At 39.6% G+C, this 25,522-nt stretch overlaps 1 protein-coding gene across 8 annotated transcripts in view; it reads right to left on the bottom strand.

The window, feature by feature from the left end:
- HECTD4 (HECT domain E3 ubiquitin protein ligase 4) overlaps nt 1–25,522 on the bottom strand; it is a 211,478-nt gene that overhangs the window by 136,890 nt on the left and 49,066 nt on the right. For all 8 annotated transcript variants that reach the window (XR_014826914.1, XR_014826915.1, XM_005657322.4 and 5 more), the window contains exons 2-4: nt 9,360–9,877; nt 3,493–3,582; nt 2,109–2,239 (exon numbers count right to left, since the gene is read on the bottom strand). Coding sequence is in view for 6 of the 8 variants with exons in the window: in XM_005657322.4 (XP_005657379.1) it covers nt 2,109–2,239; nt 3,493–3,582; nt 9,360–9,877 (739 nt within the window). In the remaining 2 variants the exon portion in view is untranslated. The remainder of the gene's footprint in view (nt 1–2,108; nt 2,240–3,492; nt 3,583–9,359; nt 9,878–25,522) is intronic.

The following is a 25,522-nucleotide window of genomic DNA, read 5'->3' as shown; positions in this document are numbered from 1 at the left end:
TATGTTTCCCCCTAGCTATATATTCCCCAAGCTAAAATAAAGTGTCTTTCCGAATGATAGCAAGTGGTTTGCTAACATATTCCAGAGAACTTACCTTAAAAAGAGAGCTTATAAAAAAAACTTTCAGGAGTTCCCACTTTGGCACAATAGGATGGGCTGTGTCTCTGTAAGTGCTAGGGAGGAGGTTCGATCCCCTGCCCAGCACAGCAGGTTAAAGGATCCAGCATTGCGACAGCTGCAGTGTAGGTTGCATCTGTGGCTCAGATCGGATCCCTGGCCCAGAAACTCTACATGCTGCAGGGTGGCCAAAAACTTTGTGTTGTTTTCAAAAATAAATCCACCTACTATGTTTAAGTGGAGTTTGTCTATTACTTATCCTGTTAGAAAAACTCCAATATCATAGCTCTCAAATTAGCACTGAGTATGTAGTTATCTTAAAAATTCAGTCTACTAATCCAAGAAACTTGTTCCTATTAGTTCTTTAAAAAGTTTAAGTGGGTAATCATTTTCAAAATATTAAATATTAAAATTTCATTCTTTAAACATTTTATTTTAACTTAAAACTTACAAATATACATTTATCCACTACTCTTTAGATTAAGGCCAAGGCCTTTTGAGTATAGGTCTGAGCAGGAGTGGGAGTAAAGGGGACAGAATAAACAAGATTGTTAGAGTTGATACTTATTGAAACTTGTGTGATGGGGATACAGAGTTTAATATAGTAATATAGTATTTTCTCGACTTCTGTATATGTTGAATGTTTCCATGTTTTAAAATTATTACAAGAAAAACTTCCTCCAGCCAGAAGCAAAACCAAGGGTACAAGAGGGTGAAAAGCACACAGATCAGATTAATACCATCATCCTCAGTAATAAATTACTCCAAAGGAGAAACTAAAAGGTATAAAAGAAAGTGGTCTTGATTTTGTATTAATTTGGGCATTGCAGGCTTTTTACTTCTGTTAACTTTCATTGAGTCAGTGAAAGTAATTACTCACACCCCAAATTTTTGACTGTTCCTCTCACCACTTTTACATGACTATCTTGAAGAAAGAGTGTACCATGAAAAGGCACAGGCACCTGCCTGAGAGGCACAGGGATGGCCCGTTGCTTAGACTGCAACTGATGCCTTTACAGTTACCTGGGAAAGCTGCCCCCATCATGAATGTGAAAAGAAGGAGTGGGCAAAACAGACTCTGAATCCCACCCTAATTTCTTAGAGAACACCAGTTTCTTAGAGATTCACTTTGTTGAGTCTTTCTGAAGCACTCCATTTTTTTAATGGAAACAATCTCCCAGGGTTTTAAAAATTCCTACTTTATCAGCTACATAATATTTAATGATATAATCACAAGCACCCATTACAATAACAAACAGGTTTGGAAGCAAGGCGGACTACTGGCAAGCCTGCAACTCCGAAGGAGGGAGCAGCAGGGCATAGGTTGCCAGGAAGAGCCTACTGGCTTCATGGGTTTGGTGTGCCACGACACCTGTCAGTATATCTACCAAGTGAATAAAGAGGCCTAATTCATCAGCAAGTCAGTTAAGTGCAGGTCATTTTAATGACCTTCTTCCATTTTCGCTGAGATCACAAGATAAACAATGTGTAATACTCGTGAAATTGTGTAAAAACATTTTACTCCAGTCCACTTTATTTAAAGGAGATACTTCATAATTCATGCTCCTTTGAACAATCTCCTTTTTTTGCTTTTAGGACAGGAGGGTTCACTGATACACACACAATAAATTATTCAAAAAATAGTATCAGGCCACAAGACCTGATACTAGATTTGTGGACATAAAATTCAACTGAAGGTTTCCCATGCCCAAATTCAAAAACCTAGGAACCAATTTCAGTAACTCATTCTTCCTTGGCAGGAGTGTATGGATGACCTTTTCCCTGGCAATAGTAAAACATATCCACTTTCTTACCTCACTGAGTATCAGCTTTTATACTTTTACTGATAAAGCAGACAATGAACACACTGTATAGGAACTTTGAGCTCTTAACTAAAAGGAACACAGAGTTAAATCTAAATCTTTTGCAACAATGATCTAAACTCTTTTCACATCTTAAATTCAATCACGGGACCAAAGCCCTTATGTTACCTTTACTTTCAGAACTGGAGCCAGTGTTGCTATCTGGCGCAGGCAACATGTCTTCATACCCCCATGATACTATGTGTTTGCCCCCAAGCAAACAGGAGGGGGATCCAGGCCCCCCTTCCAAAAGCAACAGCCTAAAAAGGAGAGACAGAATTATAAAGACACTGAGACTATCCATTGCAGCAAGAAAAGTCTACTTACCAACTCCGGGAGCAGGAAACTAAAAACAGTTTTACACAAATATATCGGAAGAGACATTCATGATATGTATATTTTTAAATTAAAAAAATTACAAAGTGGTATTCACAGAAATGTTATAATAAAATTGCAACTGTGTAAAATGTATAAATGTTTTTACATGTTTATGTGTGTGAGAGAGAAAGGGAGGATGGAAGGAGGGAAGAAGACAAAGAGGTATGAATTGAGAAACAGACACAACACATAACATTAGGACTGGTTATCTTTGAATAATGAGATTATGAATGATTCTCACTTTCTACTTTATACCTTAACATATTATCATCTCGAAATCTACAAGAATTCATGATGAGCTATTGCATTTTTTAAAAATCCACAAAAGTTAAAAAATGAAAAACAACATCCTCGGGAGTTCCCGTCGTAGCTCAGTAGTTAACGAATCCAACTAGGAACCATGAGATTGCAGGTTCGATCCCTGGCCTTGCTCAATGGGTTAAGGATCCGGCATTGCCGTGAGCTGTGGTGTAGGTTGCAGACACAGCTCGGATCCCTCGTTGCTGTGGCTGTGGCGTAGGCTGGCAGCTACAGCTCCAATTTGACCCCTAGCCTGGGAATCTCCATTTGCAGCGGGAGCGGCCCAAAAAAGGGCAAAAAGACAAAAGAAAAAATAATAATAAATAAAAAGAACATCCTCTAAGAGTAAGTTCAAAGAAGGAAACAAAATTCTTATTTAAGATGAAAAGAAAGAAAGATAAAAAAAAAAAAAAAAAAGAAAAAAGGAGTTCCCATTGTGGCACAGTGGTTAACGAATCCGACTAGGAACCATGAGGTTGTGGGTTTGATCCCTGCCCTTGCTTAGTGGGTTAACGATCTGGCGTGGCTGTGAGCTGTGGTGCAGGCTGCAGATGCGGCTCGGATCCCGCGTTGCTGTGGCTCTGGCGTAGGCCGGTGGCTACAGCTCCAATTCAACCCCTAGCCTGGGAACCTCCATATGCCGCGGGAGCGGCCCAAGAAATAGCAAAAAGACCAAAAAAAAAAAAAAAAAAGATAAAAAGAATAACATACTTATTTAAAAATATGAATCATTAATTGATTAAAAGAAAAGTTTAACAATTTACTTATCAAAGGAGCTTCATATACAAGCCTCCCTTGTGTAGAAGGAGGATAACGATTCAAAGTGACAACTTACCTGTACAGCACATCGGCTACAGGCAGGGACCCTAGATCAGTCTGTTTCTGTAATAGATGAACTGTGTGAACAAAAGTTTTCAATGATCCCCTAAAAATAAAAGGAAAGGACAGAAAATCATCAAAAGTGAAACGTCGATTAATAAGGTTGTTAATAGTAATTTTTATTAACCACATGAAGATTCCAAAATGAGTCTGCTTCTGCCAATCAGTAGATGTGCCGTACAAATTAACAAAATATACTTGATTCTTACCATGCCACTTATGTTATCCTTCTTGTATCTGCAAAGGTAAATAATCTTCCCCTAACATAAAAGTTCAAAACATAAAGCCCAAGCAAAAAGAACATGTAGCTATTATGCCTGGATATGGTTCCATCAAATCAGTCTTTAGAGAAGAGGTCGTATTTAAAGACTAATGGTATTTCTAGGCTTAATTTTTTTTTTCTTTTTAGAGCCACACCCCTGTCACATAGAGGTTCCCATGCTAGGGGTCAAATTGGAGCTGGAGCTGCAAGCCTATACTAGAGCTCACAGCAATGCCAGATCCTTAACCCACTGAGCGAGGCCAGGAATCGAACACACAACCTCTTGGTTCCTAGTCAGATTCATTCCCACTGCACTGAGCCACGACGGGAACTCCCAGGCTTAAATTTTTTTTTTTTTTTGGCCTTTTTTGTCTTTCTAGGGCCACACCCAAGGCATATGGAGGTTCCTTGTCTAGGGGTCTAATCAGAGCCATAGCCACAGGCCTATACCACAGCCACAGCAATGCCAGATCCGAGCTGCATCTGTGGCCTACACCACAGCTCACTGCAACGCCAGATCCTCAGCCTAGTGAGCAAGGCCAGGGATTGAAACCGCAACCTCAGGTTTCCTAGTCGGATTCATTAACCACTGAGCCACAACGGGAACTCCAAGGCTTAAATTTTTAATATCTTTGTTAAGTTCCTCCATTTTACAGATCATCTCACCAAACTCCCATCACATTAAATATGACCAAAAAGGGAGTTTTCACTGTGGCTCAGGGGTAAGGAGCCTGACTAACATCCATGAGGATGCAGTTAAATCCCTGGCCCCACTTGGTGAGCTAAGGATCTGGTATTGCTGTGGTGTGGCTCAGGCCAGCAGCTGTAGCTTGGATTCAGCCACTAGCCTGGAAACTTCCCTATACCTCGAGTGTGGCCCTAAAAAAATAAATAAATAAAAGAAAAACTAGGAAGGGATGAGCTTTTTTTTTTTTTTTTTTTTTGTCTTTTTGCCATTTCTTAGGCCGCTCCTGCAGCATATGATGTTCCCAGGCTAGGGGTCTAATGGGAACTATAGCTGCCAGCCTACATCAGAGCCACAGCAATGCCAGATCCAAGCCGCATCTGCAACCTACACCACAGCCCATGGCAATGCCGGATCCTTAATCCACTGAGCAAGGCCAGGGATCAAACTTGCAACCTCATGGTTCCTAGTCGGATTCGTTAACCACTGAGCCATGACGGGAATTCCAAGGGAGGCATGAGCTTTAAAAAAAAAATGACAAAAAAAGAAAACCTTCAAATAATTAATACTTTGTGCTGAGAGGTGTTTCTTCTGCTTCCCCTGGCTGTGAAGTATGCCATGGTAATGCCAGCAGAGCTCGTCAACACCCAATTTCCTTTTGGTTCCCAAGGCTTGAGGCTCTTCGAAATCTGCAATATGGTCAGCAGGATTTAAAAGAAGGTGCTTTTAAGATGCACAAGACTTAGCTGGCCAGATCCCAAGTATAAATCACTACAAGAACATTTCCTGAACTAAATGATCACTGGTATCAGATGGGCTGACTTAAGATGGCTGCCTTATTCTCTTAGCCAAGGCTTTAATTGCTAGGTATCATATGCCTAAGCCCCCAAAGAAATGGAATACCTAACAGAGGACCAAGGAGGCCTAGGGTCCTCCTCTCAATTGCCACTTTCACTACCTCTGGTGTTCAAAAGAATCAAAGCCAAAGAGCCATATAAGGCAGGGAGGCAGCAGAGCGAGTATAAAAGCCCAAGTTGGGAGTCACGACCCCATGGGCTCTGAAACCTGGCTCTGCCACTCACAAGAGGCACCAGCTCAGTTCTGTCACCAAACTCTTGTGGGTGTTTGCTTCTTCATCTGCCCAATAGGGATACTTCCTTGGGGTGCAATAAAATTAAAATAAAAGGGCAAAAGCATGCCGGAACATTTAAAAGTATTAAACCAACTATAAATTATTATTAGCTGCCAGATTCAGATTTTAAGAGCAAAATTTAAGGAGTTCCCTGGTCTAGTGGTTAAGGACTCACTCAGCATTGTTGCTGCTATGGCTCACGTTTGATCCCTGGCCTGGGAACTTTTGCATGCCATGGGCACAGCCAAGAACAAGAGTAAGGAGTTCCTGTAGTGGTGCAGTGGAAACAAATCTGACTAGGAACCATGAGGTTGTGGGTTCAATCCCTGGCCTTGCTCAGTTGGTTAAGAATCTGGCATTACCATGAGCTGTGGTGTAGGTTGCAGACGCAGCTTAGATCCTGCGTGGATGTGGCTTTGGCATAGGCCAGCAGTTCGACCCCTAGCCTGGGAACCTCCATATGCCGCAGGTAGGGCTCCATGACACTTAACTCCTACAAAATCTGCCTCTTTCCTCCTTCCATTGCATTCCAGACACCCTACTCACTTTGCTGTCCTTCAGATGCCCAAACACAGAAAGAGGATCAGAGTTGTGCCACTTGCTTCTCCTCTTGCTCTGTCGCTGTGTGTGTGTGGGGGTGGGTGGCTCTCTTTTATCATCTAGGCCTCAGCTCAAATGTCACATCTTTAGTAACCTTCCCTCGTACCTCCAGCTAGCAGTGGCCCCCACCTCCACTTAAGTCATTCTTTATAAAAAATGTCCTGGCTTGTGTTCTTACAGTGAATATCCCTCTCTGAAATTATCTTACACATGCATTTGTTGCTAATTGTCTGCCTCTCTCACTCTCATATGAACTTTGCAATTTTAGGGACTATCTTGCTCATTACTATATCCCCATTGCCTAGAAGAGTCCCTTGCATGTGATAAATGAGCAATAATGATTGACGAAATGAAATCCACTCAACTGTAAAATTAGAGACCATGAGTCACTATTTCCCCAAGACCCAGCAAGGTCCTGGCACATCAGAGATATTCAATAAATGTTAGTTGGTTGAATGAATACCCTCAAAATAATTTTTTGGAATAGTGGCTCTGTCTTTGAGAACATCAATCTCAGAAGTTTAATAATATGCTCCTAAAGAACTTCATTAGGAGTTCCCGTTGTGGCGCAGCGGAAATGAATCAGACTAGGAACTATGAGGTTTTGGGTTAGATCCCTGGCCTCGCTCAGTGGGTTCAGGATCTGGCATTGCCGTGAACTGTGGTGTAGGTTGAAGTCGAAGCTTGGATCTGGCATTGCTGTAGCTGTGGCATAGGCTGGCAGCTATAGCTCCGATTTGACCCCTAGCCTTGGAGCCTCCATATGCCGTGCACAGTGCCCTAAAAAAAAAAAAAAAAAAAAAGGAACTTCATTACTTCATTAAAGCAGATGATCTGGGAGTTCCCAGTGTGGCTCAGAAGTAACAAACCCAAGTAATATCCATGAGTATGTGGGTTCAGTCCCTGGCCTCACTCAGGATTCGACGTTGCTGTGAGCTGTGGTGTTGGTGGCAGATGCGGCTCGGATCCTGTGTTGCTGTGGCTGTAGCATAAGCTGGCAGCTGCAGCTCAAATTTGACCCCTAGCCTGGGAACTTCCATATTCTGAAGGTGCCACCCTAAAAAAGAAAAAAAAAAAAAAAAGATCCAACACTGAAAAAAGCATGTGACTTCTGAGGTAAAGTCCAGAATAAGGTAATGATATTAGTAATAAAATGTAAGAGCCATCTAAAACAAAAACACACACCCAAGAAGAAAATAAAAACACTCATTTCAACAATTCTGCAGACTGGAATTTGGAACCTCAGGTACATGAAGCAATTTCAGTAACTCTCTGTTAGTTTAGACTAAATTAGGGCATATAATTTTAAAGTGAGTTTTATAATCCTACATTCTATTAAAGCATTTGAAACTAAAGAGCTAATTATTCCAAACATCCTACTAATGTCTAAAGATTATTTGTTTTGTTTTTGCTTTTCAGGGCCACAACTGAGGTATATGGAGATTCCCAGGCTAGGGGATGAATCAGAGCTACAGCTGCTGGCCTGTACCACAGCCACAGCAACGTAGGATCCGAGCCTCATCTGTGACCTACACCACAGCTCAGGGCAATGCTGGATCCTTAACCCACTGAGCGAGGCCAGGGATTGAACCCGCAACCTCATGGTTCCTAGTCAGGTTCATTTCCACTGTGCCACGATGGGAACTCCAAGATAGGACTATTTAAAAGCAAAATTTCCCAAAGAGGGGTTTTTGCATTAATAACAAATCTATTTAGGGCTCAAAACTATCTCCTGCAAATCAAAAAAAAAAAAAAAAATCCAATATAAAGCCTTTACAGGGACACTTATTTCAGTACCACCCCATAATGTCTCCAGAATTAAGCTCATGTCAGGATTTCCATAATCAACAACAGTCTTCAAGGATCCAAAACTAGGCTATGATAGTTTGCTCAGGGCAAAGAAAATGACAATAAATACTGGTGCCATTTTGCCTTAAAAATAGCTTGAGATTCAACCACTTGAAAGTCGACTTTGAGACCACAAAAATAGGGGAAGGAGTCTTATAGCTATGAACTTTATTATCCCAAGAAGAATTTTCCCACATATGCTCTGCTAACAAAAGGAAGAACTCAATCCAAAAATAATAATAATTCTGAAGGGAGAAAGGGACAGATGTCAGACTATGGTCCAAAAATAATAATAATTCTGAAGGGAGAAAGGGACAGATGTCAGACTATGGTCCTAACTGGTGCCCAGACAATTAGGTTAGAGGATAGCAAAGGTAGTGAACCCTTTTCTCACAAATATGTGATAATGATCACATGGTTTGCTGGGCAGGAAAACGTAAGAAAGCCTCTCCTGGAAAAATAATTCCAAGCACATTTCCTATTGACAGTGGATCAATCACATTATCTTACACAGGAAGGACAGCACACTATTAAATCTTGACATATACAGAGATCTTTCAATTAAATTGATGGAGCCAAGCGTCAAGGTCCAGAAATTTGTGACCAAGGCTATATGACCGAGTCTAGGTGAGTAATAACCCATTCAACTCACCAACACACTCCTTATAGACATGCATGGAAAAAATTAAAAGTTCTACATACTTTTCGACAGTCCTTCCAGGAGAAATACAGATATAACATCATCCACTAACTACCTGATGTAAAACACTAATCATCTGAGGGGGAAATAGATAATGGCAAGTGTTGATTCTCCATTTTAAACTGCTTAAGCTACTACCACGGTATAACAGAAAGCAAAAGCTTCTTTTTAGGGCCACACCCCAGGCATATGGAAGTTCCCAGGCTAGGGGTTGAATCGGAGCTGAAGCTGCCAGCCTATGCCACAGCCATAGCAACTCGGAGTTTAAGCCTCATCCACAACCTACACCACAGCTCACAGCAACATCCTTAACCCACTGAGCAAGGCCAGGGATCAAACCTGCATCTGCACGGATACTGATCAGGTTTGTCACTGCTGAGCCACAACAGGAAAACCAGAGAGCAAAAACTTGGGTTTCCAGCTCCAGTGCTGTTTTAGTGAAAGCATCTTATACACTGTTAAAACTGTGAAATTCAATGCTGAAAACAAAGAAGGCCTTCTGAATTCCATCGAATACACTCGCCCTCTTATTTACTCACCCACCCCAGGCAGCAGCCATCACAAAGTCACCAGTTGGTACCTTTGATTTTCCTTACCTGGCACATGCCAAAGCTACCAGGGCAGCAGCAGCATTTTCTTTTTGCTTATGTGGGATGTGACAGCCTGTGTCAGAAGTCTCCTCTAGCCAAGAGCACAGCAAAGTTTCAATTCCATTGAGACAGTCAGCAGGCTCCTTGGTCAAGCTCAAAGGCTGGCAGTCGCGAAGGCAGTTCAATAGCACCTCAGCAGTTATGTTACAGAGAGAAGGGTCTGTTCTACTCTGGGACTGAATAAGGGGGAAGACCAGCAGGAGCCCCATCCTTGATGTGAAGGGAGCTTGCTCGGGTTGCTGCAACAAGCCCTGGCGTTTGAGCAGAGCCAAAGTTTCTTCATCACCCGAACTTTCCCTTTCATGCTGTTCTTCCAAGGCCAGCTGGCGCTGGGCGTTCCACAGTCCTCGCAAGGCATTCAGGCGGTACTCCAGCAGGCGGGCATATGCATTGCTCTGATTCCCACAAACAGAGCGCAAACGTTCTGCTAATTCCGTCGGGTTCTTGGTCTCAAATGTTAAAATCTAAGGAGAGAACCAGCAGAGAAAAAGTTCGAATGTACTGGTTTCACCACTGCTCTCATCTGTGGAAGCAAGTCTACCCAAAGGTATCTAAAAACAAATCCACATAAAAAATCCTTTTCATTGTGGCAAATAGGAAAACATGTGCTTTTAAACATACGTTTGCTGATGAAGATTTTTTTCCTGGCATTTCTGCTAACACTCCTATTAAAAGTGAGATTAAGCTGAAAACTGTATAACATGAATAAAGGAAACTGAAGGTGATTCAAAGAAATGGAAAGATATCCCATGCTCTTAGATTAAAAGAATTAGTATTGTGAAAATGGCCATAGTACCCAAAGCAATCTACAGACTTAATGCAAGCCCTATCAAATTACCCACAACACTTCTCACGGAACTGGAACAAATAATCCTAAAATTTATATGGAATCATAAAAGGCCCAGAATTTCCAAAGCAATCCTGAGGAAAAAGAACAAAGCAAAAGGCATAAAGCTCCCAGACCTCAAACAATACTACAAAGCCATAGTAATCAAAAAGCATGGTATTGGCGCCAAAAAAAGACATATGATTCAGTGGAGCAGAATAGAGAGCCTAGAAATAAACCCACACACCTATGAACAATTAATCTTTGATAACAGAGGCAAGATGTACAACGGGGAACAGAGTTTCTTTAGCAAGTGGTGCTGGGAAAATTGGACAGCAACATGTAAATCAATGAAGTAAAAACATAACCTGGGAGACGGGATTAAGATGGCGGAATAGAAGGACTGGAGCTCAACCTCTCCTAAAAACAACAAAATTTACAACTAAAGACTGAGCAATCTCCACCCAAATGGACCGGAAACCCATACCCTACTGCAGAAGAAAAAGAGGAGGCCACATCCACAGGTAGGAGGGGTGATTTCGTGATATAAACAACCCCATACTTCCCGGGTGGGAAGCCCCATGGACTGAAAACGAACTGGCTCACAGAGACTCACCTACAGGAGCGAGAGTTCTGAGCCCCACATCAAACCCTCACATGCTGGAATCTGTCACTGGGAGAAAGAGCCCCTGGAACATCTGGCATTGAAGGCCAGCAGGGCTTGTGCACAGGAGCTCCACAGGATTGGGGGAAACGGAGACCCCATTCTTAAAAGGCACACACAGACTTTCACGTGCACTAGGTCCCAGGGCAGAGTGAGGTCTCCACAGGAACCTAGGTCAAACCTGACTGCAGTTCTTGGAGGACATCATGGGAAAACAGGGGTGAATGTGGCTTGTTGTGAGGGAAGGACATTGAAGGCAAAGCTCTCAGGAATATTCAGCAGTTGCCTTTCTCTGGAGGTGGCCATTTTGGGAAAATCTGGCCCCACCCTTCAGTCAGTGCTGAGAAGCCCCAGGGCAAACAACAATCCAGGTGGGATCACAGCCCCACCCCTCAGTAAACAGGCTACCTAAAGAGCCTCAGGCACACAGCAGCCCCTAATCCCATCCAGAGACTAAGCCCCACCCACCAGAGGGATTAGAATCGGCTCCACCTACCAGTGGGCAGGCATCTCCACCTACCAGTGGGCAGGCATCTGCCCCTCCCATCAGGAAGCCTACAGCAAGCTCCCCATACCGACTTCAGCCACAAGGGGGGCAGACACCAGAAGGAAGAGAGGCTACAGCTCTATTATCTATAAAAAGGTCACCACACCAAAAACCTATAAAAATGAAAAGACAAAAAAAAAAGAAAAAAAAAATGAAAAGACAGAGAACTACAACTCAGATGAGGGAGAAAGGAAAAACCCCAGAAAATCAGCTAAGTGATCAGGAGATTCTCAGCCTCCAGGAAAAAGACTTTAGACTGTTGATGCTGAAGATGATGCAAGACATTGGAAATAAACTGGAGGCAAGGATGGATAACTTACAGGAAACACTAACCAAAGAGATACAAGAGATGCAAAATACAATAACTGAAATAAAAAACTCACTAGAAGCAGCTAACAGCAGAATACAGGAGGCAGAACGAATAAGTGAGGAGGAGGAGATTAGAAGAAATTACGGATGCAGAACAGAAAAGAGAAAAAAGATTGAAAAAAATGAAGAGAGTCTCAGGGAACTCTGGGACAATGTTAAACGCACCAACATCCGTATTATAGGGGTGCCAGAAGGAGGAGAGAGAGAGAAGGGGACAGAAAAAATATTCCAAGAGATAATAGCCGAAAATTTCCCTAACATGGGAAAGGAACCACTCACTCAAATCCAGGAGGCACAACGAGTACCATATAAAATAAACCCAAGGAGGAACACACCGAGACACATAATAATCAAACTGACCAAAATTAAAGACAAAGAGAAAATCTTGAAAGCAGGTAGGGAAAAGAAACAAGTAACATACAAGGGAACCCCAATAAGGTTATTGGCAGATTTTTCAGCAGAAACTCTGCAGTCCAGGAGGGAGTGGCATGATATACTTAACGTGATGAAAGGAAAAAACCTCCAGCCAAGAATACTCTACCCAGCAAGGCTCTCATTCAGATTTGAAGGAGAAATCAAAAGCTTCACAGATAAGCAAAAGCTGAGAGAATTCAGCAACACTAAACCAGCCTTACAACAAATACTAAAGGAACTTCCCTAGGCAGGAAAGAAAAGATCAGCAACAGGAAACAAAAATTCCACAAATGACAAGGCTCACCAATAAAGATATATATACAGTAAAGATACGAAATCACCCATGCACAATTATACCATCAAAATCAGAAATCATGAGAAGAGGTGGCTACAAATGCGGGACACCGGAGATGAACTTGCAATGAAGAGAGCAACAACTTAAAACAATCTCAAATACATATAGACTCTTACATCAAAACTTCAGAATAACTGCAAGCCAAAAATCTACAATTGATACATAAACAAGGAATCTCTGGAAAAGAAATATATCTCATAGTAAATAAGTGCATAATCCACTATGAAGGGGGTCATTTGACATCATTCTTGGAATGCTGAAGTCTTCTTAGATCTGATTCTGATTTCCTCTCCATCAAAGAACTTATGATAATTATAATTAAATAATGCCACTGTACAATTAAATAATACAGTTCTACAATTGTATTATTAATAACCATTTCTCTCCATGGTACAATGTAAAGTCCATAATGTCTTGTTTATCACATCACCTAGAATGGTATAATGCCTTTATTGAAGAATCAATGAGATGGAACAAATTGTGAGGACATATTTATATAGTTATACTGTTTTTTAACCAACTTATGCATTTTATGTTTTACTTATTTTCAGAGGGTGTATTATTTTTGTTATGCTTACCAGTTAAGTTATTCTTTTTACTATGCTATATAAAATATTTAATGGTATATAAGGCTTTTTTCTTTATAAATTTTAGCTGCATAATATAACAATTTAATATAATGCTAATTTTTAAATAAAAATTGAAATGTAATAGATAAAACTAAGTAGTAAAGATGAAAGTCATAAAATTGGGATAAAGTATAGAATAAATTTCCTATTTGTCTCAGCATATTTTCCATTCCACTTCTCCAGTGGGAGTCACTTAATCTGTTTCTTAAGATCCATGTTATAATAATCTGTGTGAATGTAATTGTGTGTAAATATATGTATTTTATTCTGTAAAAAAATAAAAATAAAAAAAAGAAAGCTTATTTCAGAATTCAGAATAATAGTAGACAAAAATAAATTTGGATCTCCAAAAAAAAACATAACCTGATACACAAAAATAAACTCTAAATGGCTTAAAGACGTCAATATAAGACAAGACAACACAAAACTCCTAGAAGAGAACACAGGCAAAATATTCTGACATAAAATGTATCAATGCTGAAGGACAGAACATACAGTAGAAGAAACACAGCCTCTTTGATAAATGGTGCTGGGAAAACTGGAAAGCTGTATGTAAAAGAATGAAAATACAACATTATCTAACACCATATACAAAAATAAACTCAAAATGGATTAAAAACCTAAATATAAGGCCAGACACTATAAAACTCCTAGAGGAAAACATAAGCAGAACCCTCTTTGACATAAATCACAGCAACATCTTATTTGATCCACCGCCTAGAATAATGACAATAAAGACACAAATAAACCAACGGGACCTAATCAAACTCAAAAGCTTTTGCACAGCAAAGGAAACCACTAAAAAAATGAAAAGAATGGGAGAAGATCTTTGCCCAGATGCAACAGACAAAGGCCTAATCTCCAAAATACACAAACAATTCATGCAAGTTAACAACAAAAAAAACAAACAACCCAATTGAAAAATGGGCAGAAGATCTAAACAGACATTTCTCTGAAGAAGACAGCCAACAGGCACATGAAAAAATGCTCAATATCACTGTTAAAGAATACAAATCAAACTACAATGAGGTATCACCTCACACCAGTCAGAATGGCCGTGGTTAACAAGTCAATAAATAACAAATGCTGGAGAGGGTGTGGAGATAAAGGTATCCTCCTCACTGTCAGTGGGAATGTAAATTGGTGTAACCACTATGGAAAACAGTATAGGTACCTCAGGAAACTAAATATAGAGCAATTCTGCTGCTGGGCATATATCCAGTCAAAACTTTCACTCAAAAAGATACATGCACCCCTACGTTCAAAGCAGCACTATTCACAATAACCAAGACATGGAAACAACCTAAATGTCCATTAACAGATAAATGGATTAAGAAGATGTGGTACAGGAGTTCCCGTCATGGCTCAGTGGCTAACGAATCCAACTAGGAACTATGAGGGTTCGGGTTTGATCCCTGGCCTTGCTCAGTGGGTTAACAATCCGGCGTTGCCGTGAGCTGTGATGTAGGTAGCAGACGCAGCTCAGATCCCGCGTTGCTGTGGCTCTGTCTTAGGCCGGCGCTATAGCTCTGATTAGACCCCTAGCCTGGGAACCTCCATATGCTGTGGGAGCAGCCCAAGAAATGGCAAAAAGACAGACCAAGAAAAAAAAAGATGTGGTACATAAATGCAATGGAATATTACTCAGCCATAAAAAAGACAAACTAATGCCATTTGCAGCAACATGGATGGATCTAAACACTCTCATACTAAATGAAGTAAGCCAGAAAGAAAAAGACAAATACCATATGATATCACTTATTTGTAGAATCTAAAATATGAAGCAGATGATCCTATAGGAAAATAACAAACAGGGAATTCCCATCATGGCTCAGTGCAAACAGTGCAGGTTTGATCCCTGACCTCACTCATCAGGTTAAAGATCCAGTGTTGCCCTGAGCTGTGGTATTGGTCACAGACGCAGCTCAGATTCCAAGTTGCTGTGGCTGTGGCAAAGACTGGCAGCTATAGCTCCAATTCAACCTCTAGCCTAGGAACCTCCATATGCCACGGGTGTGGCCCTAAAAAGACAAAAAAATAAAATAAAATAAGCAAACACAAAAACAAAAAAAAAGACAAACGCATGATGGGCCAAGAAGAGCAGACTTGGGGTTGGGAGGGGAGGGATGGGCATTCTGGGGGTTTTAGGGGTGCAAACTATTATATTTGGAATGGATGGGCAATGGGATCCTACTGCACAGCACAAGGAAATGTGTGAGATTGGGTCACTTTGTTGTACAACAAAACTTGACGAAACTCTATAAATCAACTATACTTTAACAATTAAAAAAATTACTAGCATAAAAAAAAGTACCAATGTTTTCTTAGGTCAGTCTCCCAAGGCAAACAGAAATAACAGCAAAAATAAAAAAATGGGACCTAATCAAACTTAGAAGCTTTTGCACAGCAGAGGAAGCCATAAACAAAAAGACAACCTATAGTCTGGGAGAAAATATCTGCAAATAATATAACCAACAAGTGCTTAATTTCCAAAATACACAAACAGCTCATACAAATCAATAAAAACGACAACAACAAAAACCCAATCGAAAAATGGGCAGAAGATATAAATAGACATTTCTCTAAAGAAGACATACAGATGGCCAAAGGACACATTAAAAGATGCTCAACATCACTAATTGTTAGGGAAATGTAAATCAAAACTACACTGAGGTACCACCTCACACCAGTCAGAATGGCCATCATTATCAAGTCTACAAATAATAAAAGCTGGAGAGGGAGTAGAGAAAAAGGAACTTTTTCTCAATGGTTACGTGAGTCTATACATGTGTTAAAAGTCAGAGAACTACCCCCCCCCCAAAAAAAAGGTCAATTTTACTGTATGATTATTTTATTGGCCACACCCATGCCACACAGAAGTTTCCAGGCCAGAGATTGAACTTGCACCACAGCAGTGACCTGAGCCACTGCAGTGACATCCTTAACCCACTACTGCCACAAGGGAACTGCTGTATAATAATTTTAAAATACAAACTCCAGCCATGCTAAAGTATTCAACAAGGTACCACTAGGTAAAGCTATATTGCAAATCATATTATTAAAAATAAGGGGGAGTTCCCGTCGTGGCGCAGTGGTTAACGAATCCGACTAGGAACCATGAGGTTGCGGGTTCGATCCCTGCCCTTGCTCAGTGGGTTAACGATCCGGCGTTGCCGTGAGCTGTGGTGTAGGTTGCAGACACGGCTTGGATCCCGCGTTGCTGTGGCTCTGGCGTAGGCCGGTGGCTACAGCTCCGATTCAACCCCTGGCCTGGGAACCTCCATATGCCGCGGGAGCGGCCCAAGAAATAGCAACAATAACAACAACAACAACAACAAAGACAAAAAAAGACAAAAAAAAAAAAAAATAAGAACTAGGGACATTTTAATTTCATTTTTAACACAGAGTATCAAACAAATAATGATTAATTAAATATCCTTTACCATCAAGTCATACAAATTGTATTTTCCTACCCTTTTGTCTAGATTCAACAAACACAAATTACCCTTTTGATTATTTTTTACATGGAAGGAGATAATATAATTCCAAATTTCTTTAAAGAGAATCCCATTTCAGGGAGTTCCCGTCGTGGCGCAGTGGTTAACGAATCTGACTAGGAACCATGAGGTTGAGGGTTTGATTCCTGGCCTTGCTCAGTGGGTTAAGAATCTGGCGTTGCCGTGAGCTGTGGTGTAGGTCGCAGATGCGGCTCGGGATCCCGAGTTGCTGTGGCTGTGGTGTAGGCTGGCAGCTACAGCTCTGATTAGACCCCTAGCCTGGGAACTTCCATATGCCACGGGTGCAGCCCTAGAAAAGACAAAAAAAAAAAAAGAATCCCATTTCAAAGGAATCCTCCTATACTGTTGGTGAGAATGTAAATTGGTACAACCACTACTGAAAACAGTATGGAGGTATCTTAGTAAACTAAATATAGAACTACCATATGACCCAACAATCCCACTCTTGGGCATATATCCAGACAAAACTTTCCTTGAAAATGACACATGCACCTGTATGTTCACTGCAGCACTATTCACAATAGCCAAGACATGGCAACAACCTAATGTCCATTGACAGATGATTGGGTTAAGAAGATGCGGTTTTGAAGTTCCCGTCGTGGCTCAGTGGTTAACCAGTCTGACTAGCATCCATGAGGACACAGGTTCAATTCCTGGCCTTGCTTAATGGGTTAAAGATCCAGCTTTGCCATGAGCTGTGGTGTAGGTCACAGACGCAGCTTGGATTCTGCATTGCTGTGGCTGTGGCATAGGCCAGCAGCTATAGCTCTGATTTGACCCCTAGCCTGGAAACCTCCATAAGCTGTGAGTGTGGCACTAAAAAGCAAAAAAATAAAATAAAAACATGTGGTATATATACACAATGGAATACTACTCAGCCATAAAAAGTAACAAAATAATGACATGTGCAGCAACATGGAGGGAACTAGAGACTCTCATACTAAGTGCGGTAAGTCAGAAAGAGCCATTTGATATCACTTATATCTGGAATCTAATATATGGCACAAATGAACCTTTCCACAGGAAAGAAAATCATGGACTTGGAAAAGAGACTTGTGGTTGCCAAGAGAGAGGGAGTGGGATGGACTGGGAATTTGGGGTTAATAGATGCAAATTACTGCCTTTGAAATGGATAAACAATGAGATCCTGCTGTATAGCACTAGGAACTATATCTAGTCACTTATGATGGAGTCTGATATTATGAGAAAAAGAATGTGTGTATATATATATGTATATATATATACACATACATATAACTGGGTCACTTTGCTGAGTAGAAGAAATTGACAGAACATTGTAAATCAACTATAATAAGAAATTTAAGAAAAATTAAAAAAAAAAACTAAAAAGATCTCAGGGAGTTCCCACTGTGGCACAATGAGTTAAGAACCCATCTCTGGTTGCTTGGGTCGCTTCTGGGGCAGAGGTGCATATTCAACTCCTAGCCTAGGACAGTGGCTTAAGGATCTGGCGTTGCCACAGTTGCAGCTCAAATTCAATTCCTGGCCCTGGGAACTTGTGTATTCTGAGCATGGCCGTTAAAAACAAACAAACAAATAAACAAAACAAACCAGGAGTTCCCATTGTGGCGCAGTGGAAATGAATCCAACTAGGACCATGAGATTGAGGGTTTGATCCCTGGCCTTGCTCAGTGGGTTAAGGATACGGCGTTGCTGTGGGCTGTGGTGTAGGCCGGCAGCTGCAGCTCTGATTCTGAGAACCTACATGTGTTGTGGGTGTGGTCCTTTAAAGCAAAAAAACAAAAAACAAAAAAAACAAACCCAAAAAACCAAAAAACTCTGTTTTGGTTGTTGGTCATAGTCGGTTTTTTTTGTTTTCAGGGCTGCACTTGCGGCATATGGAAGTTCCCAGGCTCAAGGTCGGACTGGAGCTGCAGCTGCCAGCCTACACCACAGCCACAGCAACATGGGATCTGAGCCATGTCTTTGACTAATACCACAGCTCATGGCAACACCCGGATTCTTAACCCACTGAGCGAGGCCAGGGATAGAACCCGAAAACCCATGGTTCCTAGTAGGATTCATTTCCCTTGTGCCACAATGGAAACTCCTGGGTTTTTTTGTTTAACAGCCATGCTCAGAATACAGAAGTTCCCAGGGCCAGGGATTGAATTTGAGCCGCAACTGTGGCAACGCCAGATCCTTAAGCCACTGTCCTAGGCTAGGGGTTGAAGCTGCACTTCTGCCCCAGAAGTGACCCAGGCAAGCAGAGACGGATTCTTAACTCATTGTGCCACAGTGGGAACTCCCTGAGATGTTTTAAGTTTAATTTTTCTTAAATTTCTTATTATAGTTGATTTACAATGTTCTGTCAATTTCTTCTACTCAGCAAAATGACCCAACTACGCACATATATATACACACACACACACACATTCTTTTTCTCAAAATATCTTCCATCATGTTTCATCGCAAGTAATTGGATATAGTTCCCTGTGCTGTACAGTAGGACCTCATTGCTTATCCACTCCAAATGCGAGAGTTTCCATCTACTAACCCCAAACTCCCGTCCATCCTACTCCCTCCTCCTCCCCCTCGGCAACCACAAGTCTGTTCTATGTCCATGAATTTGTTTCTGTTCTGCAGATAGGTTCATTTGTGCCATATTTTAGATTCCACATACAAGTGATATCATATGCCATTATTTTGTTCTTTTTTATGGCTGAGTAGTCCCTGAGATATTTTTCATGAGAAAAATTACAAAATTTTATATTTGATCATCAAGTTATGAAGATTTAAACAAAGAAACTGTGTTGCACTTTTTAAAAGTTTTCAATATTGATTATGTGATTTCTACCTCATACAATTATTTGATATAAAATACCTATGTGCTCCAAATACATTCTTACTTATGCTACATTGATCAGTTACTTATGTTATATGAAGCAACTACTAAAAAATTCAATACAGGCTTTTATTGGACACAAGAATAAAAAAAAATTCAGTTTAACATTAAACCCAGCTATTTACTTTTATTACCAATCTCAAACAAAAGTGCTTCTGAAATATGATATTTCATGGTTCATAAAATGATGTATATGGACAGAATCTGGAGCTAACTCCAAATATTATCTGAAAAAAAATGCTACATATTTGCATTTTTCTGATGGTTTTATTTTTACAAACACTTCAGTTATATTTTTAGCATTCTACTTGAAAGACAAATATTCTGAAATGATTTGAGTTATAATTAAATATTATATACACACTTAAGTGACTGCTATGTTTATTGATTTAGCAATACCTAAAGCACACTATGCTTTCAGAAATCCATTAGATTACTCAGCATTATCCAATTCAAAGTCCCCTTATGAAAACTAAGAACTGTCCAACATGTTGCTGTTTTTAAGAATTTCAAAGTTTGAAGGTCATGGCCTAAAATCATTTTATAAAGACATCATACTTGTGGGTTTTTTGTAAGTCATCTATGGAGGATCTATTCTGGTACTTATGAATATTAAACGATTTGTCTCAGATCCTCATATAAAACCACTGCTCTAAGTAACGGCTCTTGGCCAAGAAGATAAAAGACCAAAATATCATTAGAAAATTAATGCTTTTTCTTTAAGAAGGAAAAAAGCTATTTAAGAAAAAGGGGAGATCCATATCACTATCACCCTTAATTAGAAGAAAGGGTCACTAACTGTATGTAAATACAAAGTCACCCCAATTAAGAGAGTGACATACAAAGTAAGCAACCTTAATATAATTTTATTATACATGCCACTTTTTTTATAGTTGATTTACAATGTTCTGCCAATTTCTGCTGCACAGCAGTGACCCAGTCATATATAGCTATATAGAGAGGTAGATATCTCTCTCTATATATATATATATATGTATATATATATATATAGATAGATAGGTAGACATACACACACACATTCCCTTTCTTATATTATCTTCCATCATGGTCTATCCCAAGAGACTGGATATAGTTCCCTGTGCTGTACAGGAGGACCCATTGCTTATCCATTCTAAATGTAATAGTTTGCATCTACTAACCCCAAACTCCTGGTACATCCCACTCCCTCCTCCACCCCTTTGGCAATAACAAGTCTGTTCTCTAATAACATATGTGTTTTTAAGCTAAAAAATAATAATTCTGGAAAGCTAAGGGAAGGTAGGCAAAATATTCTTTGCCAGCCAAATCTGGCTTTGAACGAGACTCAAATATTTAACATAAGAACAATTATAGAGGATCATATCATCTTAGCCAATTTATTTCCATTTTCCATTTGGGAAAACAAGGAACATATACCTGCCATCCATTATGCAAAATGTAAAATGCATTTCGAGTAAAGATAGTAGGGAGAATAAGAATATACAGGCTTTTCGAGTAACAGAGAATATCATATATACATGTAAGGAAATTAACTGGACTAATAATTAGCAGAAAAATCAGAATTAGGCAATGAACTACTATATTCCTCTAAAAATAAATCTCAATTTCCATCTACTTATTGCACAGAATAGCAGAGATATAATTCTCAAAAAGGGTCAAGATAGAAGCTAAAAGATATATTAGATCTTATTTCTGAAAGAAATAGAAAGTAATCCCATTTCTAAGAATTTCTCATAAAGAAATATTCCAGAAATAAAAATGCATAGATTTTCACTGCAATCTTATTATAGTGGGAAAAGTGGAAGCAATCTCAACATTCAGAAATATTCAATTAGAAGTTCCCGTCGTGGCGCAGTGGTTAACGAATCCGACTAGGAACCATGAGGTTGCAGATTCGATCCCTGCCCTTGCTCAGTGGGTTAACGATCTGGCGTTGCCATGAGCTGTGGTGTAGGCCGCAGACGCGGCTCGGATCCGGCGTTGCTGTGGCTCTGGTGTAGGCCGGCGGCTACAGTTCTGATTCGACCCCTAGCCTGGGAACATCCATATACCGCGGGAGTGGCCCAAGAAACAGCAAAAAAAAAAAAAAAGAAAAAAGAAATATTCAATTAAATTATACCACAATGTTATAAATTTTAAAATAATTTTAAAATAATTAAAACTATAATAATTTAAAATAAAAAATTAAAACTACACAATATATAAAAATTGTATATGGACAATGTAAAACAGCTATACTTTAGTAAAAAATTGGAAAATAAAAATTAAAAATCTAAAAAGAATTGTATATGCCCCAAAATTAGGATTAACATAAAACATGCTTCTTCCATTTTGAAATATCATTGTTATTTGTGGTTATAGAAACATAAGTATTTTTTTCCTCAAAGGAATGAAACATAGATGACAAGTTAAATAGTTTATATCACAGAAAAGCAGCCATAACTAGTATTGATATTTTACACAAGTAAACACTGTCTTTAAATAACTATTTGTCAAACAAATGGTGACACGGATACAGTTAATATCTGTGGAACATATCTGACAAAAGAATAATTACAAATACCATAGGAAGTGCTTTCCTTAAACCAATTCACTGGTCCCATCATTGTACTTAGGCGGCAGTTTCCCAAGGTAGGGCTGATTATATTCCTGATTCAAAGAGAGGACTGTGTGGTGGGGTAAGGGAGACCTTTGTCTATCTGGGAACTACCAATGAATAATAAAACTCTCCAGAAAGAAATGATATTTAAAACTAAGGATCACTCAAGCTCCAAATAAATGAATTACTATACTCCCCAGTATGGTACATTAACTGATTCGATTCATTGTATGAACCTGTTGGACTTCCTGTGTGGCTCACGACATTCTATGAACCTGTCTGCACAGAACGAATTTATGCCCGGATTAGTCCGAAGTAGACCAACTGGCCAGACTTGCAACCCTAGGACAAAACTTTTCAGTAGAGGCAATAGAATACTGAAACCCTCTGAAATGTTAGTGTGGGTTTTTAAACCCATTTACAGATTTTCCTACCATTTTCACATTATGAAGATGGCAGTCATGGCCAAATTGAATTGCATATGGCAACTCAAAGATCAAAAAGATTTCTTGTGAACCAAGTGAATGCATCATGACTGGAAGGATGGAATTCTATCTCCAAAGGAAAGCCTAAATCAAGAGTAAGATCCCTTATCAATTAAATTAGACCCAGAAGCTGCATGACCTTATCCAATCTTGGAAATATGTGTTCATTCAAACTCTTTCATCACCTCCTACTTTTTAAAAGGGACTTTAAGCGTCTTACCTGATAACCGTGATTAAATTTCACACTTGAAATCATGATTTTTAGCCTCTAGCTCGGGTACCAAAACTAGGAATGGACCCTGACTTGTCACCAGATTAATTAGCTCTGGCTCAGCCCTGTAAAACCTTTCTCCAGCACATGGTGATTTTTTTCCCCCAGATCTCTGTACAACTGCTATTAAGAGCAGGATTGTCAGAACTCTGAGGACTCCCACATATAGGAAATCACTGTTCGAATCCTTTATGCATAAAAGTTCCATCTTGGCCTGGTCCCTGCCCAGTTTTTATCTTTTGTCATGTTCCATGACCAGAATCTTATTTTTCTATCTCCTTGCTAATGTGGCCTGAATGTTCACAACACTCAGTCTAAATCTTATCTAGCATTCAGAACTCAGCTCTGCTCCACAAACTTTGAAAAACTCTGATTCCTCTTTCTCATCCCTTTTCCAGGTCTACGTTTTGGTGTTCCCACAGTATCCAGCAAACACTTCTATCAGAGGGTTAGATACAAACGCTAAGGCAAAATGCGTCTGCTATTTCGATAGGAATGTATCAACGATTCTTTTTTCATAAAATGATGTCCATAAAGGAAATGTAGTGACTGATATACGTTGACCTGAGCCATTGAGTCCAAATCTAAAAATTTCTCCATGTTACAAAGTCATTTTTTCCACTGACATGAAATCTTGACAAAACCAACAGAGATCACTTTCTTATGCTTCCTCATCAACAGAATTAACAGAGAAAGATGTAGATACAAACTCAAAATGGTTTCAATACTATTAGAAAAAGCTATCTACGTAAAGACTAACTTCACCTGTTACTGCTTGAATTACATACTTAATGTAAAGACTACCACTGTGTGACATATTCAAATACTTAGAAAATCACCATGGACAATTTAAAGACACAAAAAATATAACAAAGAAGGAAATTATACAGTTCCCAATATGTGTCACACATGCCACACTCTACTAAAATTTTATTTAAATCTGTCTCCCCTTTCGACTGTGAACTCAGAGAGGTGGAAACTACGTCTTACTCATTCTTCTATCACCTGAGCTTAGCACAGTATCTGGCACATAAATGTTTGATAAATTAATGAATGAGAAGACATATGAATTCCAAGAATAATTCTCTGGTACATCTGGTTCTCACTGTATACCTGAGTAACTATCTCTCACTTGGACTAATTATTTTTCTTCCACATAAGAGTCTTTTAATTAGATGAAGAAAATATATGTGACAGGGGAGGGAACATCAGGATATGAGTTTGGGCAGTTGCTCACCATTGGCTAAACTAATAATTGCTTTGAGAGCTTCTAAATAATACTGAGTGCCTCCCACCCAAGTCTGATTAACTCAGAGTCTCTGGGAATGAACATGAGCACCTTTTTTTCCCCAACTCCGTAGGTGAATGCAACGTGCAGCCAAAATAACAAACCACTGAGTTAAGGAAACTAGGTTCTAGCTCAGCTTCTACCTATAATGCTCCCTTTAGGCATTTTACTTAATTTTTCTCAGTCTGTGTTTCTACTTCTACACAATGAAGGGTTTACATTGTTGAGATCAAAGGAAATAATGTATAGGAAGTGTTCTGAAAAAACTTGAAAATGCTAAACAATTGTTAGGACATTAAAGATACTTTCTAATTTCAGACCAGATGACCACCAAGAAAGGGAACTTTTCCAGATAACCCTACATGAAGGAAGACCTGACTAGGTAAACCTGGGAGTGCTGGGGGTGGGGTAAAGGAGGTCTGAATTATTTCGTTTGAGTCAACACCACTTAAAAACTGCTAATACATCTTAATACATTAGTAAAATTCTAGTGTCAGAATTAGTAAGGGAGGTAACAATCCCATTTATATTCTACAACAGTCAAATTATAACTGGAATATCTTGTTCCAAGTACACCATTTTTAAGAAGTCATTAACAGACTGTATGTTCAGAAGAGAGTGATTTATCTGGCAATCATGTCATATGAGAGATGACTATGGAACTAGGAATGCCAGCCTACAAAAGATGAGGAGGAAGGGGGAGCTGCCTTTGTAAGACTGGAGGGCTCTCAGGTGGAAAAGGAAGACATTTGCTATTGCTCCAGAAGAGAAAGAAACAGGAAGTTACTGGGGTGCATAGCCTAACAAAGAACTTGATAATAATGCAAACAGAATTCCTGGATATATTTGGTCTTTAAAAAAGATTCTTGGGATCCAATTATAAACACTGTTTCAAGAGGTGTAGGATATACCCTGGACTCTGCATCTAAAGGAGACTCTCGGTGACTCCGGGTAGTCTTTTTTTTTTTTTTTTTTTTTTTAATAGTTATCTTTATAAAAGGCTTATTTTAATACAATTCACACACCATAAAATTCCCCCACTTAAAGAATACAACTCAATGGCATATTCAGAGTTGTGCAACGATTACCACAATTTTTATCACCTCCAAAAGAAACTCTATACCCATCATCAGTCACTCCCCATTTCCCTCCAAATGTCTCAGCCCTAGGCAATCACTAATCTACTGTCTATGGATTTGCCTGTTCTTTACATTTAATAGAAATGGGGTCATACCTAAAGGGGTATTTTGTGACTGCTACTTAGCATGTTTAAAATTC

Source organism: Sus scrofa, chromosome 14 (assembly GCF_054392235.1).
Source record: "Sus scrofa isolate SSC_HxYL_T2T_F1_AM1 chromosome 14, Sscrofa_HxYL_maternal_Yorkshire_Landrace_v2.0, whole genome shotgun sequence".
Taxonomy (NCBI): Eukaryota; Metazoa; Chordata; class Mammalia; order Artiodactyla; family Suidae; genus Sus; species Sus scrofa.
This window is presented reverse-complemented; position numbering and strand designations above follow the sequence as displayed.